At 34.7% G+C, this 20,599-nt stretch overlaps 1 protein-coding gene across 13 annotated transcripts in view; it reads right to left on the bottom strand.

The window, feature by feature from the left end:
- The window catches only part of MYCBP2 (MYC binding protein 2), a 258,579-nt gene that overhangs the window by 137,799 nt on the left and 100,181 nt on the right, over positions 1–20,599 (bottom strand). For all 13 annotated transcript variants that reach the window (XM_077855281.1, XM_077855282.1, XM_077855288.1 and 10 more), the window contains 7 exons: positions 15,761–15,965; positions 14,998–15,151; positions 9,039–9,211; positions 7,851–7,976; positions 7,625–7,752; positions 2,548–2,639; positions 609–743 (listed from right to left, as the gene is read on the bottom strand). In XM_077855281.1, coding sequence (XP_077711407.1) covers positions 609–743; positions 2,548–2,639; positions 7,625–7,752; positions 7,851–7,976; positions 9,039–9,211; positions 14,998–15,151; positions 15,761–15,965 — 1,013 coding nt within the window. The remainder of the gene's footprint in view (positions 1–608; positions 744–2,547; positions 2,640–7,624; positions 7,753–7,850; positions 7,977–9,038; positions 9,212–14,997; positions 15,152–15,760; positions 15,966–20,599) is intronic.

Here is a 20,599-nt window from a genome sequence, read left to right as displayed (position 1 = left end):
CAGGAACAGAGTTTCCCTCATTAATTAGTCTGATCTGGTTTTGGTAAGCTTTGTTATGAAATGAACTATTTGAAATATATTATTACATAACTTATACTCATTTCAAATAGTTTATGCTCAAGAAAAGTAAGGAGTAAATTGAATTTCTCTTCTAAATGATGGCCCTTTCAAATACACGAATCCAGAGTACTGAGAATAAAGGCTGGACTCAGAGTCAAGAGGTTCCAGGTCCAGATTTCATTCCCCCACACAGCAGTGATATGATGTGCAGCAAATCACTTTACCCTCCTGTCTCTATTCCTGAGTGGAAAATGGAGCTAAGAAAGCCTCACAAAATTGCTGAGGGCATCAAATGAGAATATAGATATGAACAACGTAACACCCAGAAATACATACAAATGACAAACTACAAGAGTAAAGAACAGCAGTCTCTCCTTGTTTTGTCTAGACCTTCATTTGGCATGAGACTGCATAAATTTAATATTTGGCAGTCATAGTACATTCTAGACTGACATTTTTATCTTCCTGAAAGATCTCTGAGCTTCTAAAACAATATTCTACTATCGAAAATAAGAGTTGCTTTAGTAATACTTAAACATTTTGCTTACCCATCATCTGTGGTAATAGAAGCTTGTCCATGAGATCCACAGTCACTACTAGGTCCAGACACTCGAGCCCATGCTACATACCACCAACCAGCTTGCAAGAGAACTGGTTCATCAAACATCATTGCATATTTTTCTCTGACAGAAAAATTAGTGAGTCAAAGACAATGCCTTTGTACTTCTCTGTTTTATGTATTTATTTGTTTTAAATTCTTTATAAACAAAATGTGAAAATCATTGTGTGAGATTCTTATTGAACATCATTAAAAAACCTTCTATTTAAAAGTTGGAAAAAAATTAAAAAATTTGTGTTACAAACAATTTGTGTCATAGTGATGGCACTCTTCACCTTGAATTCTAAAGTTTGCTTAAATGTTATAAAACTCTCATATTAAAATAACACAAAAATGTTTTTAAATTATTGTTAAAAAAACAAACACCCATTCCAGTTTAGTTGGAAAATGAAGATGCTGCCTAGATCACAGAATAGTTCTGAGGACTGAGCAAATTCAGATAAAGTATTTGGAGCTGTGCTTGTCACATAATAACCACACAAAAAAAATTTTACTGAAACAGAAGGAGAAAAATCTTGTATACATATGGAGATCTGATAGATATACACAAGTTATAAAGTTTTAGGTAATAGAATATAGTGATTTTAGCTGGGATAGAGAAAAGAATTAAGGGTATTTGAGGATGGGAACAAATTCACACACTGAAGAGGTACAAAAGTACAAAACAGGACTTGACAATGACAAGATGTCCAGTTAGGTTAAAGTATGAAGACATATTTAAAAATGTGGTAGGTAAAAAGTTAAAAAAGATGTTGTAAAACATCTTGTTGTAAAGTCCTTTGCTTTGTTAATAGAGAAATGAATAAAATCTAGATGATTCTCCATATGTGAAAACAGTATATTTTTGACTCATAATCATATGCTCAAATTAGAAACACTAAATGATAATGGCATCTTAAGGCTTTGTTAAAAATTAATTGATTATTTCTCCTAAAATCTTTCTAATCTTCATTTGTATATTACATAGAAAATAACTAAAATAGTATCTCCTAATAATAATGAATGTTTATAGAGAAAAAAATAGTCAAAATTTTCTTTAGGTTTACTATTTCATTCTCAAAAGTATTTATGTTAAAAGCAAACTCAATGCCTTGCTACTATTTTCAGTAAACACACATTATCACTAGCAAAAAGCTTATGCATAACACACAAAATTTTAATACAGTTATTACTGGGAAGTACAGTGTACTATTATTATTATATGAGGTTCAATTTATTTTTTCTCATCATAATATTCCTTAATTCAAATCACTAACTTGTCATAACATACTGTTGGAGATTATTCTTGGGATTACACAGAGAAGGCTGATAAAATCTAATTCTCTTCTTACTTTTAATGAAGCTTTATAAATAAACATCCAGATTCTGGTAACCTCCTAAGGGGTTTCAGTAAAAGCTGACCATCTCCCGAAGTGTGTTATAACCAAGCACATATACTATGGGCATGGTGTCAGGACACACAAGTGATCTGAATTATGGCCCTTTATGACTATTCGGTTCTGTATACATAGTGCTATACAGGTAGTAAATAATTATATGAGATTACTAGAAAGCTAGCACAGTAGGTGTTCTCTAAGTGATGCATGAAAACCAAAGTGTACAAAATATACATATTTTTTCATCTTTGATGGAGAAACAATTTATCTTATAGACAAATATAGATACTATTAGTTTTAATGCAGCCCCGTTAATTGCAACACTAATTAAAAAAATTATTTTTTTAGTTGTATACTAATATACAACTTAATTTCTCAAGCATCTGATCACAGATTATTTAAAACATCCTTTTTATGTCTCTTCACTTACTATGAATTTTTCATAGTAAGTGTATGAGGACTCAGAATTCTGAGTAATGAGGAAATCTTTACCTGGCAGCACAGTCATAAGCCAACACATCAGTCTCTGCAAGAAGGTCTCCATCGGTTTCATGATCTCCTCCATCAGGACCCAACTCGAACAGCTGGAGAAAGGAGAAAAACACATGTCAAATCACTCACTCATGCAAACCTGCTGAATAATATGTTTATAATTTTGATGTTTCCAATAATACGCTGGACACTGCAGAATGTAAAAACCAGAATGCCTGCTTCTTTAATGTTAAATACACAAACCTATATATTTAAATTAAGAAACTTATGGTCTATGTAAATCTGTTTTCCTTATTTATATATTTGTCTATTTATAGCAAATGCTCCAATTTGTTCTGTACCAAATATAAATATCTGAAGGAGGTGAGAGAACTCAATCAATGCATTTTATCTAAGTGAGCTTTCAAATGAGGAAGAATTTTGTTTCAACACTTATAAGCTGTGAGATCTGGGATCCAGTTTCTTCATCCATAAAAGAAAGATGACTACTAACAACGCCTACTTCATAGTAATTGTGAGAATTACATGAAGTAATACTTATGAAACACTTAGAAAAATACCCAGAAATAAAGGCTACAAAAATGCTATGGAGCGAGAGAGGAATAGCAGAAGATAAGGATCCTTAAAAACATAGGTAACAAAAAGTAGCTCAAAGAAATACAGCACAGGAAAAGGAGAGATGAAGGATATGAAAGAAAATGGTCATAAAACAAGAGGAGGACCAGACAGTCTGGGAAAAGGATAAGACAGAAGACATCAAAGAGGAAAAGTGATGAAATTAAGTGAAAATAAGGGAGAATTATCAGGAAGAGATCTTTTTTCTTTAAAAATGGACCAATACATATAAAGACCTTTATTTCTCTGGAGAATTCTAGTAGGTGAACTGCAAAAAAGGCAGATAAAACACTAAGGAGGGGGATCCCTGGGTGGCGCAGCGGTTTGGCGCCTGCCTTTGGCCCAGGGCGCGATCCTGGAGACCCGGGATCGAATCCCACGTCGGGCTCCCGGTGCATGGAGCCTGCTTCTCCCTCTGCCTGTGTCTCTGCCTCTCTCTCTCTCTCTGTGACTATCATAAATAAATAAAAAAATTAAAAAAAAAACAAGGAAGAATTAAAAAAAAAACACTAAGGAGGAAGAGAAGGAAGCATTAAAATTTACTGGACTATTTCTATGTTAGATGTCTCATTTTTTCAATTATATGCTAATGATTTGAAAATCTATCCCCAGCTCAGATCTTGTTCTTAACAGTCACTGCATTCCCTCACCCCCCACCAGTTGGATCTCACTAGTTCTAAAGGGACTCACTCCCCTTACCCCTGCTTGCACTGTTCTGATTAATGGGACTATCACTTACCTATTCACTCGGATAAAAAACGGGGAATAATCCTTTTTTCTGTATCTTTCTGCCATTAGTACATCTATTCTACTGCTGGTACCAAAGCTTGTCAGTTCAAGCATGCTGTTACTAGCTAGAACTCATCACTCTTATCTTTAATCTCTCTTTGCTCTGGTCCATATTCCATAAAACTGAGGGGTTTTGTTTTTAATGATCCTAGTACTCTTTTTAAAATGAATATCTGATTAGAATACTTCTTTAATTTACAATCCTTCAATGGTTTCTCATTTCCTTCTTTGTAACAAGACATAAAGGTCCTTAAGGAGTTCCCCCTAACCTGGCTCCCCTGCTTATGTTCAACAAGTATTTCTCAACACATACTGTGTGCCAGGCACAATTTTAGACAATACGCATACAGGTGTGAACACCACAACAAAAAAATGGGGGCTATTGGAAGTTAAGTTGTGGTAAGGCAGAGGATTTAGTTTTAAATAGGTTCACCAGAGAGTCAAGGCCTGAAGATAATGAGAAAGTGATCACACAGGTATTGAAGTAAAGCGCTGTAGTCAGATGGAGTAGCCAATGCAAAAGTCTTGAGGTTTGACTATGCCTGGCTTGTTTGTTCCTCAACCTAATATAAGGCAACACTATAGGAATCTGAACAGAAAGGAGTGGCATACTCTGGTGTACATTTTACGAAAATTTCTGCTGTATTGAGAACAGACAAAAGGGGAACAAGGACAGAAGCATAATACAAGTTGGGAGACTACTGTAATAAATAAGGTGAGAATGGCTATGGTTTAGACCGACTTGGTACTAGGGACAGTTTTTAGAATTCATTAGATCCTGGATTTATTTCCAAAGTGCAGCCAATAGTGTTTGCTGCTGAAGGGGATGTGGGGTGTGACAGAGGGAAGGCAATGATGACTCCAAGATTTTTGGCTTAAGCAGCTAGAAGAATAAAGTTAACTCTATTCTCAGTCAGTTAGCTGGGACGGGGAAAATATGAGAACAGCAGGTTTAGAAAGATCACCAGAAGCCTAGTGTTGAATATGTTATATCTGAAATGCCTATTAGCTATCCAAACGGAGAAGTGAAGTAGGCAGCTGTATATATGACTTTGGAGGTTTAGTAGTAAGAGGAAAAAGTGCTTAAAGCCATATGGCTGGACCACTATGGGGATAAGCAGACTTTTAAAAGTGTCCAAGAAGACTGAGTTCTGGCACTCCAACATGCAGAGGTTAGGAAGATGATAATAGGCAACCTGAGACTTAGAAGAGCAGTCAGTGACACAGAAGGAAACCAAGTGTGGTGTCTAGGGAGTCAAATGAAGACAGTATTTAAAAGAACGGGTTCACAGGATTAAATTATGTCAACTGGTTAAGGAAGATGAAGACTGAGACTTGACCGCTGGCTTCAGTAATAGGAAGTCACTCACACCTTTGACAACAGCAGTTTTGGTAGGTTGGTGGGGCACAAACCTGATTAGTGTAGGTTCAAGAAGGAATGGGAAGAGAGAGAATGGAAATAGAAAGTATAGAAAGTTAAGAATATGTACAGAGCCTAGCTAGGCGGCTAGTCCAAGACAAGTACACAAATACTTTTGCCCAGAGTAGTTAGTAGTGGAAGAGTCTTCCAGCAGGAGGAAAGAGATAACAGAGGACCCATCAAGAAAGATGTCTAGGTTTCTGCCTTAGGGTAATAAGCATATGGTGGATGGTACTACTCAAGAGATGAACCACTGGAAGAGAGCCAGGTCCTGAGAAAGAGCATGAATTCAGTTGCAATATAAAGACCAACAACCGTCATGCCTTTAAAGCCTTTACATGAAAATGGGTCAAAGAAGCAGTCTGAGCTGGAGATCTAAATTTGGGCATCATGGTATGCTGACAGCTATTTAAAACTTCAGGCTTATTAGAAAATGTTTAGGAGAAAATACAAAGTGAAAAAATAGGGGCTAAAGCTGGGCCTAAAAGAACTCTCAACATCTAGTAGCCAGGTAGAAGAGGACAAACCTATAAGAAGAAAAAACAAGAGATGAAAACAAAACAAAACAAAAAAGATATTTACTGCTAGGGAAAAAAAATGTATACCTCGCAGTGGTGAGCAGAAGGAAGACAAAAAGACTTCTGTTGGAAAACCTTAGTCTATTCATTAATAACTGAATTTCAAAGGCAAGTTGACTTCCAGGGAATGGGAGAAATAAGGGTGGTTTAATAAGACTTGGAAAAAATTACACTCAATATAAAAAGAGCATTATGAAAGGCCTATATACTACTGTAACACAACTACTGGTGATAAGAACCACAGTGGTATTCAATATTATCAAAACAAAGCAAAAAAACCTTTCAGGGACAGAAAAAAAATGTATCTTCTTGATAACTTACTAGACACTGACAACTAGCACTATATTACTCATTGAGTTTGCTTCTCTATCTTGACTTCTAATCAAGACGTCTTCAAATAACCCTTTGAAAGTAGCTGCTCTGAAATAAGCCCAAAACTATGGTTTTATTTTCCTTTTTCTTTCTTCCTTCCTACGTATGTATGTTTGTACCTAACTACCTATGCCACAAGTTTTCAAAATTATTATTCCATCCCTATCCTCTATATAACTTTAGGGACTTCCAATTCTTTCTTAATTTCTGTATTATCTCTATTTCTTTAGCATGTATTTTCCAATTATAGCCAGAAATAAGCAAATATTTTTAAAAGTTTGTCAGTTCTGGTTTGGCCTCTATGGGGAGTGTCCTCAAAAACCATCACAGTAAGAGAGTTTTAACATATTTTTAGATATTATTGAGAAAAGAGAAGATCTCCTAAATAGATAGCATCTAATTGAGAATTTTTAATGAAACTTGCTACTGAAACTAAGACACAAACTATAGGTTTTTTGTTTTTTTTTTTTTTTGAGAGAAAGAATGTGTATGCTTATACACACGAGCGGAGTTGGGGGACAGAAAATGGGGCAGAAGGAGTGATAGAGAAAGAATCTTAAGCAGGCTCTATCCCCAGTGCAGAGCTCAACTCTGGAGCTTGATCTCACAACCATGAGATCATGATCTGAGCCAAAACCAAGAGTCAGACAGGTGTTCAAACAACTGAGCCACTGAGGCACTGCTCTCTTTTACTTCAAAGGCAAAATCGTATTAATTTGAGAAGTGGAACATTTGAGTATTGGTGAATGTTCAAAGAGCGAGCACATCCTTGGCTTCGAATAATTGCAGACCCTTTCTGAGATGAACAGGTTTAGAAAACTGAGGATTTTTTAAATTATTTTTGTCTACCCAATGAAATCCATACATTCCATCTCTCACTTCATCCCTGATTCCCCTTTAAGATTGATCATGTCTTATACAGTATTTGGCATAAAAAATGCTAAAAACTATTAAAGCTACATCAAAATGCCCCTGCATCAAAACAGCTGTGCTCCCATCAAAAGTGGCTAATAAAAACGAGGCAAATCAAAAAAGTACTGCTGTACCTAGATCACTAGGAAGTTCACAAAGAATTAAGATGGGTTTTTAGTCTTTTTCAGCCTATATTAGAAAATCATTTTCCATTCATTACCTTCTATCTTGACTTTTTATTTTCTAATGAGCCAATAATTTAGTATTATTGTATTACATTTTAGCAATGTTCCCAAGTCCTTTTTTATTATGTATTATATAATATAAAATCACAAACTAAGTCAAAGCTAACTTTAAACAAAAAGGGCAACAGTATCAACAAACTGCTTACCTTAATTTTAGCAGTATATTCTCCTCTACCTCCAAACAGACCAAGGCCACCAAGTAAAATGTCAGTGTCAGCACTAAAACGTATAGCTTCTACTGAATGAGCAGAGTAACCCCAGCCCCCTCCATGACCTAAAAGATACAATTAATAATTCATGTAGTAAAAATCTATCTATATACTTCTATATTTAACATATAAGACAATATTTCCTAAACATAAATATACATACTTTCAAACCTGTTTACTACACTATAATCTTCTTTGGAATAAACCTTCATTACTGCTTGAGTCTCCTCCTCTGTACTTGCAACACCCATTTTTAAATCCTGCATAGCTGCTAAGGTATCAAGGCAACCTAAAAACAAACAAACAAAAATTTAACTCTGTGAAATTAAAATTTCCCATTATATTGATGGTATAAGATGCTATAGAGAATAAATTAAAATAATAAACTCTGAGTGTGCTCAATAAATGTATTCCAAGCTTCAAACACTGTTTCATGAAAGGATATTTAAAACCAATAAGAATTCTCCTTTGCTTGGGTAATTATCATATTTAAACACATTCTATGTTTCCCAAAAAACTGTATCTTTGAAAAGTTGGCATTGCTCAATCTTTGAGCCTTTATGAGGTTCCTCCTTTTATGAAATTCTGAATTACTGTAGATTCTTAAAGTTTTATCTGAGGAAGACACAGCAGCCTGAGAGAACCTTAATCAATATGAGTTTTGGATGTTTACTATGATTACTAGATGAAATTTGAAGAAAAGAAGGAATTATATGTATGATCTAGTAATTATACTTAGGAATATGATTTCACAATTGCAAATTTTAGATAAGCACAAATGAGCCTTTTTAAGGATCCTTTTTAAAAGCAACAAGTAATTACATGGATTGGTATAAAATTTCCACGAACAATATATATATATTTTGAAAAAAATGTTATATTACAAATTAAAGTGAAGTTGATGTGCTATGGAAAGCTGTATTATATAAAAAGAGACAGAAGTAATAATGTATAAAATTCATAATTATATATATATTTAGAATTTGTCATTTTAAAATAATGTATGTAAATTAAATATTATAATTATACATTTGAATATTCTATCTGCATCTCTAAAATCTATATATTTAAGCTGAACAAAAACATTATTAAAAAATTTGCCTGCTAGAAAATTACATTCAGGAATGCTTTATATTTGGGCATATATGAATTGTGTTGGTTCAAGTCTAACGTATTATTCATTGTGGGATTGACAATGAACTCTCTTAAGTTAGAGAGTTTAACTTACATTGCACTTAGCATACCGTTGTTTAACACACTTGAGAAAATAAAACACAAATCTAAATATTCCTTAAAAAAATTCTCAGCACACATTAATGAAAATCAGCTGATTATCAAAGAGGAATCCTACCTAGAATGTGCAAAGCTGCATGAGATCGGGTGGTGAGAGCCCTTGATCCTGTTGGTAAGGCAAGTTCAGGACTTAGAATACTACATCTGGACTGCATGTCTGTTGCAGAGGGAAGTCTTGCATCAGCAACCACTGCATTATAACACCACAGCTCCCTAGTATTCGGTCGAAACCTTCAACAAAGAATAATCATAGCACTTCAACATATAGTTTCATTGAAAAAAAAATTTCTAAAGTATAATTGATGATATAAAGACAATATAGTCAGATTAAAGAGGACAAAATGTAGCTCATTATTTTCTTTATCTGAGCTAAATATGTAAATAAAATTATTTATGTCACTATAAGTGAAATAGTACTACAGATCATGATACTTTATGAGTAATAGATCAACAGTACACATGATGCATATACATATGAAGGTTCAGTACAACAAAAATTCCATAAATAAAGTTTAAAGACAAAGGGCAAGTTGAAAGAAAATATATGAAACATACATATAAAACAAAACAACAGTATCCACAATGTATAAGAGCTCCTGCAAACCAGTAAGATAATTCAATATCGAAGTGGGCAAAAGACCTGGAATGCTGTTTTCAGAAAGAAACACGGTAAAGTGTATGTAGCTATTCAAACTAAAACTAAATAAACAGTAAACCATAAGGGACCCACAGTACTATCCAACCATTATCTCATATCTCTTCCATAAAAAATTCTCTAAAGGCTGCCTCCACTTCTTTACCATGGTTTTTTTGCTATGAATTCTTTTTGGAAAAGTTGTTTTTATCATCTACAGGGTACACACAAAAGAACAGTAAAAAAATATTTTCAAAAAAAGGTATGAAGAATAATGGTATAATGTGTATTAGTAAAAATAACATTACTGCTATTTTTTAAGTACCCTGGCTCTTCCTCCCTACCCAATTTCTTTCCTTTTCCTTCAAAGGTAGCAATTACCTTGATTTTTTTTTAAGATTTACTTATTTATGATAGAGAGACAGAGAGACAGAGAGAGAGAGAGGCAGAGACACAGGAGGAGGGAAAAGCAGGCTCCTGGGAGCCTGACGTGGGACTCGATCCCGGGACTCCAGGATCGCGCCCTGGGCGCCAAGGCAGGTGCTAAACCACTGAGCCATCCACGGATCCCCAATTACCTTGATTTTTAAAAGTTTATCATTCCTTTGTTTTTATGATTTTTTATATTTATATCAAAATTGTGTATTATTTAAGTTTCACATTTTTAATTGTGTATGAACAGGATATACACTTTATGTGTTCTGTGGTTAGCTTTCTTCAAACAATACAATATTCTTACAATGTATTTTTACAGTGGCATATGACTACAAGTTCATTCATTCTTGTTGTAAAGTATTAATAGCTCATGTGACTACATTTTAATTATCTGTCCATTCTATCACTGATAGCAAAATATTTAAAACCACTCAATTTTCCATTACAAAAAAAAATGCTGCTGTGGATAATTTTATACATAGCTCCTAAAGCCTAAGTATAAGAGTAGATAGGAAGGAAGAACAAAATCCTCATATTTTTCACAACTGGTATGCCTACACAGAAAACACTGATTCTTTTGAAAATCTGGTCTGTGTCAGATATAGCTAATATTCAGATTCATTTATTAAGGATGGTCTTCTCAATTAAGGTGCTTCATGATCCAAACCTATTAAATATAAGAGTACTTAAATTCAATGATCCCACTTGTGGCTACATATCCAAACGAACTGAAAGGAAAACCTTGCAGAGATATTTGCACACTCACAATCAAAGCAGCATTATCCACAGTAGCCAAGAGGCATCCATAGATGGATAAGTGGATAAATAAAATGCAGAAGAAACATACAATGGAATGTTATTCACTCTTAGAAAGGAAAGAATTCTGTCACAGGCTGCAATGCGTATACATCTTGAGGACATGATGCTAAGTGAAATAAGCTAGTCACAAAAGAGACAAATACTGTGATTCCACTTATATATAAAATGTAGTCAAATTCATAGGCAGTAGAATGGTGGTAGCTACAGGCTGGAGGGAGGGAGAAATGGGGAGTTGTTCTTTGGCTATGGAGTTCAATTTTGCAAGATACAAACATTCTAGAGGTCTATTATATAACAATGTGAATAGGGCAGCCCAGTGGCTCAGTGGTGATCCTGGAGACCCGGGATGGAGTCCTACGTCAGGCTCCCTGCATGGAGCCTGCTTCTCCCTCTGCCTGTGTCTCTGCCTCTCTTTCTCTCTCTGTGTCTCATGAATACATAAATAAAATCTTTAAAAAAACAAACAAACAAAAAACAACGTGAATATACTTAACACTTGAATTGTAAACTTAGAAATGGTTATATTTTATGGTTTTTTCATTTTAAACTTAAATACTTGGCACAGAATAAATTCTATGAAAGTACTTGTTATAATGAGTGGAATTAATATAAATGTACTATTGCTTTTTAATTTAATCTATTAATCTAACTGGTTTATTTGTATGTGATTATTTTTCTCTTTTAAGATTTTTTCTCTTGGTTTTTAGTGTTTTATAATTTCACTACAATGTCTCTTGACTGTAGATAATGGAAATGCATAATTTCTAATATTTGTGAATTTAAATCCTTTTATTGGTTCTGGAAAACACTCAAGCATTATCTCTTCAAATATTGCTTTCTCCTCTATTTTCTCTAACCTCTAATATTTCCTTCTTGGAAGTCTATTAGATCTTTTCATTATATTCTTCAAATCACCTCCATATTTTTAATATTGTCTCTGGCATTTTTATAATCTCCTCTCAACTGTTCAAATATGATCTACTCATGCATTTGTATAAAAAACTATTCTTCAGGGGATCCCTGGGTGGCTCAGCGGTTTGGCGCCTGCCTTTGGCCCAGAGCGCGATCCTGGGGTCCCGGAATCGAGTCCCATGTCGGGCTCCCAGCATGGAGCCTGCTTCTCCCTCTGCCTCTGTCTCTGCCTCTCTCTGTCTATCATGAATAAATAAATAAAATATTAAAAAAATACTATTCTTCATTTATAAAAGTTTTGCTTGGTTGTTTTTCAAATATGCCTCATCATTTTGAGTCTCATTATGAGTTTCTTTTACTTCCTCAATTTCATCTCTGACTTTTTAAATAGTTCATATACACATAATTTATTATTTCTGTTATTTTCTAGATCTGAAACTGATCCTGTTGCTTGTCTTTTGCTGAATTTACTAACAGTGATATTATTTGTATGTTAAGCAATTTTAGATTTTGCACTCATATTTGTGGAATCTTAATTCATCAAAAACCTATGAGCCTATATAGAGGAGGAGTTTTCTCTAAAGATGATTTACACTTGCCTTCTGCTGGAGACACAGGGGTATTACCTATTTGATCCCACTTTAGCATCATTCCAAGGCTAGAATCTTAACAGAGTTTCAGGATCAGTTTCCATCTCTCTCACCTCGCAGTTGGCACAATGCTTATTTTCCAAATTGCATCACTGCTTATCAGTATTTGCCCTCAGGGAAATCCTGTGTTTATAGTGCTGAGTGCTTACTTCTCCAGGGTCACCTCATGAGATATGATTTTTATTTTTATGCTGGCTTTCTTTCTTTGAAGTGGGGGTGGGAGACATGGGCAGTATATTAGCTACATCTTGGCTAAGTGCCAAGCCAATGAAGAAAACATAAACTTTTTTTTTTTTTAAACATAGGGCCCCCTTTGAAGTATTTAGTTTACCAAACTGCCAGAAGTGGAAATCCCCATTTACTCCTCAAACCACACCAATCTAGTTTGCACGTCTAACACTTTCATGAAATTATTCTCAAAGTTGCAAATAACTTCTAAGTGGCTAACCCTATTAGAATTTTTTGTCATCTACTTAGTCAAGCCCTCAGCAATATCAAACACCATTGAAAACACTCTTTTTTTGACCTACTCCCTTTTTCACTTCTATATCAGCACACCCTCTTGCTTTTTCCCATAGTTCACTAGCTGCCCCTTCTAGTCTCCTGACTAGTTCCTCCTATCTCATCTAACTTCTAAATTTTTAAGTTCAGGACTCTCCTCAACCTATTTTCTCTGTCTCGGTGATCTTGTTCAATACCATAGCTTTAGATACACCTATATAAACTAAAAATTCTCAAATTTATATTCCCAGTCCAGATCAGTCCTCTTTGAGCTTGGCTCACTTATCTAACCGCCTGCTTAACATTTTGCTTAGAACTCAAACTTAACATGTCAAAGACAGAAATCCTGACAAAATCTGTTCCTTTCTCTGCACTTCCTGGCTCAGTGAATGCCACTAATGTCTATTCAAATGCCAAAATCAGAACACTGGGAATCATCCTTGACTACTTTCTTTCCTTAATCACTTACCAATATAAGCAAGTTTTATTGGCACTATTCCAAAATATATGCTGCTGACTGCTCATCTCCATCTTCCCCACCATGACCCTAAGTTTCATGCCATCGTCTCTCCCTTGTATTGCTGTAGGAACCTCCTACATCTAGTCTTGCCCCATTCCCATTTATTTTCCACACATGTATAATTTCTTAGTGTTAATTCCCAACTCAAAATATGACAAAACTTCCTATTTTGAAGATAATTCAAATTCCTTAATCTAGTCTGCCAAGTCCTGCATGTCCTAGCCCTGTTTATGCCCCTGAATTTATTTCATGCCACTCACTCATGATACTTTAACCACACTGGCTTTCTTCAAATTCCTAAAATACTAACCAGGCTGTTGCATCAAAAGCCATTTGGGTCTACTAAGCTGTCCCTGCTCAGAAAACTTTGCCTAACTCTTCAAATGCCTGGTTCTTTCTTATACTTTAAGGTCTTAACTTCTACTGTCTCCACTGAATGGAAGATATAGGTCATTGCTGTTAACCTCAATCACACCACCCCCTTTTTCCTTAATGATGCTAAGCAAGATCTATAAAATGTATTATTTATTGGCTCTCATACAGTCTGTATCTCTGTTAAAAAAAAAAAAAAAAAAAAAAGACGACCTCCCTAAGAGCAAGGGAATCTAATCTTACATGTATCTTACTCACTTGAATCAATCTTTACTTACCATATAGTATCTATGTAAATATTTACTGGCTAAAATTAAAACAGTAAAAATTAAAAATAATAATAGTACTGTATACTGATGCTGACAGCATGGGAAAATATGGATTCTCATAGCAGTTGGTGAGAACCGGAGGACAATTTGGCAGTAGGTATCACAATTCGGTGAGCCTACCTTTTGACTCAGCAATTCCACTTCTTGAAAGCTATCTTAATAGGAATACACTCCTATCAGTACAAAACTCTGTGTGCATATATACATGTGTTTGTGTGTTTACTCTGGCATTATACATAATAGTTCTTACTATACTGACTTGCAAAGATCTACAAATTGTTTAACAACAACAAAAAAAACCTTTTAAAATGAGTATGTTCTTATATGTAGAAAAAATGCATTTTAAAAAAGTGTCAAACAATATAAACCGAACTTAATACTTGTGACCCTTAGAGAAGGTCAGTAGGATGTGTTATGGGGGAAGAAAAACATCTAAAGAAGGCCCACACAATTGCTGTATTTTTGCTTTGCTTAAACACACACACACACACACACACACACACACATATTCATGTGCTATTTGTGTAAATTTTGAAGTGTGAAATAAAATTGCTATTCTTAACATTTATTTGCTTTTATATAGATGTCAAGTTTCTAATTACTCAGGAGAAGTTAAGAATACAAAAGGAAGCAGACTCTGGCAGGAAGGAAAGTCAAAGTAAGCTTATAGTGAATCTGTAGTATCCTTGATAGCTGTAAAATATAAGTACCCTACTAAAAAAGACAAAGGACAAAATGTCTAGCCAGAAGTCAGGATAATGGAATAAAATATGAATTTTGTATCACCACAAGAGTATAATTTGATCAGAATTTGTTTACTACTCTATTTTATAAACAGAGCTTACCTCCAAATGACATCATACACAGGATCAAGACACACACCAAATCCTTGCAGGTCCTCTTGTTCAGAATCATTAAAAGTTTTACAACTCCCATCGACTTTATTTATCAGAAGGCATTTAAATGGAGGAGGTTCTGATATAGAAGCAGGTACCAAGCCTTGGGAAAAGATATTATCCATCTTAAAAAATGCATTACCTTTTTGTATTGCCGCAGCTTAGAATGTAGGTATTATTTATAAGTATTATTATTATTATTATATCCATTTTAAAGATGAAGAAACTAAGGCCTAAATAAATTAATTAAAAACTTTTAAGTAATAGAATTAGGATCAAAACCTCAGGCTTTCTAAATTCATAACATATGCTCTTAATTTCTATACTATATGTAACACTATATGTAATCATTTATGATATCACACACACAAGTATAGAGTGATGCCTACAGATGGAACTTCAAAGTCTGACTTAAGTAACCTTTAATAAAAATTAATTTCTACCATTTATTTAATAAGAATCAATACAGAAAAATTCCTCCTTTCAATACAGGTTTTATCCTACTACAATTTAGCTCACGTTTCCACCACTCTCTAGCTAATAGCTAATAAATACTCATATAAACACCGAAATTTAGAAGCTTCTCAATATTCTCTCAAATAGAAAACAAAAAGCTCTAAGATTATATATCTAATGATAGGGAAAGATGAACTATTTACTATCAGTCACAACAAAGATTTTGGGAAGAACATCTATTTGCTTGGGGTATTACCTATTATGTGTTTACTGGCAAAAATTTCTGATGTAGCCAGCACGTGAGAATTAATAAGTGCTTCATCAATGCGTAAGAAGGTCTGGTCCCCACTTGCACCTATCCAGGTAGCCTTTCTTCCATATTTTGATCCGATGTTAGGCATGGGAGCTGGTTTTGCATTCCAATATGGCACATCCAAAATTGGTCTACCCAGTTGTCCTTTCTAAAAAATTAAATAAGCCATATTAATAATATTACTAGATAAATAATCTATAATTTTTAATAAAATTAAGGAGACAAAAACAGCTCTATGAGAAATTACTCTTTATAATTATTAGTACTTTTTTAATTAATGAAATTCATGTGAAATTTAGATCAAAATTTATAAAGGAATAAAATAATTTCTATTAATTCTTAGGGACTTCCCCACTAATAAACCACAAAGTGTATTATTTTAACAATAACAATAAAGCTGAAATATTTTTCCATGCAAGAAGTCTCCCTGAAATACTGTCTTCACCTACATTTAAATGAAAAGTATAATAAATACACAATGTTAGAAAGTTAGTATTACAAATTGTTCTTTAAAAAAGAATCATTGAAAAAAATCACTTTGATATTTTAAGTTGACAGTACTTAATTTATAAAGTCACTATTAAAATTATGCAGTCTGAAAATATTTGGGTAAAGGCCAAAATAATAAATAGTAAAACTGGTAATACAATTAGAAAATTACATATTTTACACATGATCACATGTTGGTAAGTTATTTAAGTTTTAAGATAAATAGCATAATCAATAGTAAGATATAATGTCTTAAGTAAATGTTAACTCATTTAAAAACTATGGCTATCTATAGGTAGTAGGTTAGGTAAGAGTTTAATTTCTTTAAAAAACAACAGATAGTCTCTCATTAAGCTAGCAGCTATAAAAAAAAATACTAATGGTGGATGGGTAAACATTTATCCTAGTTTATGAGCTTACCCTCCCCTCCCAAAGCACTCCCTCTTTCCAAAAACTGCCTGGAAGGCAGAAAATGCTGTATCATGGCATCCAGGGTCATCTGCAAGTAATGGGTATGAGAAACCATCAGCAAAAAACCTGAAGAACAAGGGAGCCTGGAACACTGCAAAGAGCCTGCTTAAACTCACCCTACTATCAGATTTCTAGTGTGTTCTATCACTCCTTCAAGGAGTGATACCTTGAAGAAAATACAGCACACAAAGTGACTGTAAACGCAAGAGAGTGTCAAGCCCTGGGCTGAACTCAGGGAGGGAAAAGTGGCAAGTACATGAACAGAGAAGCAGCCAAAACATTTCAATGTTAATTTTCAGCTTCTTTCAATGTCTGTCCTTATTTTTTGACAAAAAAAAAAAAAGGCATAAAAATGTGAACAGTGAGGAAGTGTATCATATATACTTTGAATATTTAGAAGAAAGATAATTCTATTTGTCACTGAGTACTGCAATAAATATCTATTTCCTTACTATCAACGAACTAATGTAAAGAAAAGCAGTGCAAAAATATGACAGATGCCTGGACAGCCCCATGGGATTCCGAATGTGGTTATTTAAATTTACTAAATTTACTAAATAAAAATTCACAACTAGGACCTCTGGGGGTAGAGGACAGTAATGGCTGTCTGATTTCAAATATCACCATTCACATACTCCCCAAAACAAAACAAGAAAATCAACACACACGGGGCAAAGAAAACCACACATGACCCAAGTCTTCAGCAGTTTAGGAAACAGCAGATCTGATGACCTATTTAAGTCACCTGTAACCAGGGGAAGAAACCAGATTCCAAGTCTTCTCTCTGGAAGTGCAACTGTAAGCAGAAGGTGGAAGTACAAAAGGGGAGCTTATGAAGGAGAACAGAGCATAGAGAGGATTTCGAAAAAGCACTGGTGAAATCATCTCCCAAAGAGAAAACCTAACTCTTAAAGTCAAAATCTGAAATAAAGGTTCATAGCACCAGCTACATGAAAAGGCTTCAAAGTGTGCAGGACCGTTTCTCACCCATGAGACTGATAAAAATTAAAAGGGTATGACAGCACATTCTGTTGGCAAGGCTGTGGAGGTACAGGCATTCTCAACCATTGCCAGTGAGAATGCAAAAATAAAGGGAATTATTAACATCCCACAAAACTGCATAGGCACTAACCTTTAGCCCAGCCATCTTACCTCTAGAAATTTGCCTTAACGATACATGTCTAACAGTATTGATTTCATTGTAAAATATTGTAAAGTACTTATATCCAAGCATAAGAAATTGACTAAATATAGTACATATGCACAGGGGTACCAGGCAGATATAAAAAAAAAAGAATAAGGAAGATCTCTACAAACTAATACAGAATGATTTCTAGGAGATACAGTAAAATGATAAGGGTAAAGTGCAGAAGAGCATACATAAAATGCTACCTTTTGAAAAATAAAGATTTTATTTAAAAATAAACATAATTATACGTGTGCACATATATATACACACACACCTGTATGTATACAATACACACAGGAAGATAAATTAGAAAACAACGAAGTTCATTACTTACAAACATGGAGTAAAGGGGATATGAGAGGAAATGACACTCCACCGAGTATACTATTTGTGTAACTTTAATTTTTGGAAACACGTTAATGTTCTACATATTCAAAAAAAATAAAATTACATCTAAGGATATGAGAGGAGGGATCCTAAAAGAAACAAACTGAAACAGTGCACTGGACCAGAAGCCCCTTTCCTTGGAAGTCTGAGAGTTCAAAGAGGACAGGATATGTCAGGCATCAGCATTTTAACCAGTGTCTCTGCCCAGGAATGGCTAGGAAGACTGTTACTGTAGGGAGAAGAGGAACACCACTGTGTTAAGGGTCCTCTGACTCTGCTCCTTCCCTGCCCTCCCTCTGGCACTCCCAGGGAGCCTCATTCATTGTTCAAGGCCAAAGTTATCTCTATGTTGAAAGGTCATCTCTCTCCCCTAAACCCTGACATCAGATCTCATTCACTTTACAGAGATGAACCTCTGCCCCAGGATCCAGTGAGACAAAGAGACCTATAAAAGTGCTTGTTTGCAGGGACAAGGGGAAGAAGGGTGATCCTTAGCTGTTGTTGCTCTTCACAGGAATCTGTTATTTGTACCTATTCTTATTAATATTAACTAAAGTTTTTTAAATTAAAAAAAAAAGGCAAACCAAAACAAATGAATCCAACTCCATTCCAAAGGAATAACAATTCTACTGAAATGGGGTATGGGGAAAGAACCCAAGTAACTTACAAACACTGTATTTGACTATATACCTTAAGCTGTGGGGAAAGAACACAGGTGAGAGGAGGCAGGAGCAAGAGTGACAGACAAATCCTGAACTCCTGCTAGTGAGTTTGTTTTATAGTGGTGTGGATAAAGCAAGTATAAAACTAATTTACCCAAATTCTAGGACTGAGTGAATGAGAAATAAATGCACTGATATTGTTAGAAGCCATAAATCTTACTGAGGAAGAAAGGAAACAAACATGGAATGGGTCAAGGTAAGAAAGACTGTGGGTATGGACTGGAATTAGAAGTACTGGTGTGGTCTTATGATTTCTGAAATACATACATGTATGCATATATATGCACATATATGTGTATTGGAGATATATTCCCCACTAAAAAGATCCCCTGTTCTTGGAGAAACAGCTGAATCTAGGACCAATACAGAGAAGCCTGAAATAATTTGTTATGCCAGGAAGTAAAGAAGTGCCCCCCAAATGAAGGCTCATGTCATAAGAACACAGGAGTCAGCTGAAAGGGACTCTGATGAAATCTAAGACAATCTATGCATCTAAATAATTAAGGACAGTAATGAAGAAAATAAAAATACATGCATCTGTGCCAAACAAATAAGAAGGGCTACTGCTGGGATCCCTGGGTGGCGCAGCGGTTTAGTGCCTGTCTTTGGCCCAGGGCGCGATCCTGGAGACCCGGGATCGAATCCCACATCGGGCTCCCGGTGCATGGAGCCTGCTCCTCCCTCTGCCTGTGTCTCTGCCTCTCTCTCTCTCTCTGTGTGACTATCATAAATAAATAAATAAATAATTAAAAAAAAAAAAAGAAGGGCTACTGCTTACAATAAAATGCAAAGGGCCACCTGGTAAATGTGAGAGGGTGCTGGAGTTGGAAAATCATCATTTTGCAATTGTAGTAAAGACTCATTTAGGCAAGAACAGGAATCTAAATCTAGGAGGAAATTGTATGAGAAGCAGGTGTCTTAAAACTGTCTTATTAAAAGAGTCAACCCATAAACTGCTTATTAGTTTCAAGAGAAAAAATACTAATTATGCAGTAGCAAAATCAATTCAACAGCATTTTCTAGGTGATCAAAAATCACATCACTAATGAGGGGCAGGTGGGCATTTTGTGCCTAGGTGTGATGCCTGAGGAGAACATAACATCACTTACATAGCATTTTGGCTTGGAATGCATAACCTGAATCTAAACATGAGGAAATTAATCAGAGAAACAAAAACAAGGACCATTTTATTAAAAAAATAAAAAAATAAAAATAAAAAATGTCAATGCCATCATTGACAAAGAAAAGGTGTGGAAATGGTACAGATTAAAGAAGCCTAAAGAGACATAACAATCAGATGCAATACCTGATCTTAGATTGGATGAGACCAAAAAATGCCAAAAAATAATTATTGGATCAATCAAAAAAAAAAAATACAAACTGAAGTATTCAGGAGTAAAGAATCTTAATATATGCGAAGTTATTCTTAAAGAATTTAGGAAAAGTACACACATCGTGCTTAAGAGAGAACAAGAGCACACATGTGCAAGTGACAAAGCAAATCAAAATGTTACCAATAAGTGA

Source organism: Canis aureus, chromosome 17 (assembly GCF_053574225.1).
Source record: "Canis aureus isolate CA01 chromosome 17, VMU_Caureus_v.1.0, whole genome shotgun sequence".
NCBI lineage: Eukaryota > Metazoa > Chordata > Mammalia > Carnivora > Canidae > Canis > Canis aureus.
Note: the sequence above shows the minus strand (reverse complement) of the source record. Positions and strands in the feature narration are given on the sequence as shown.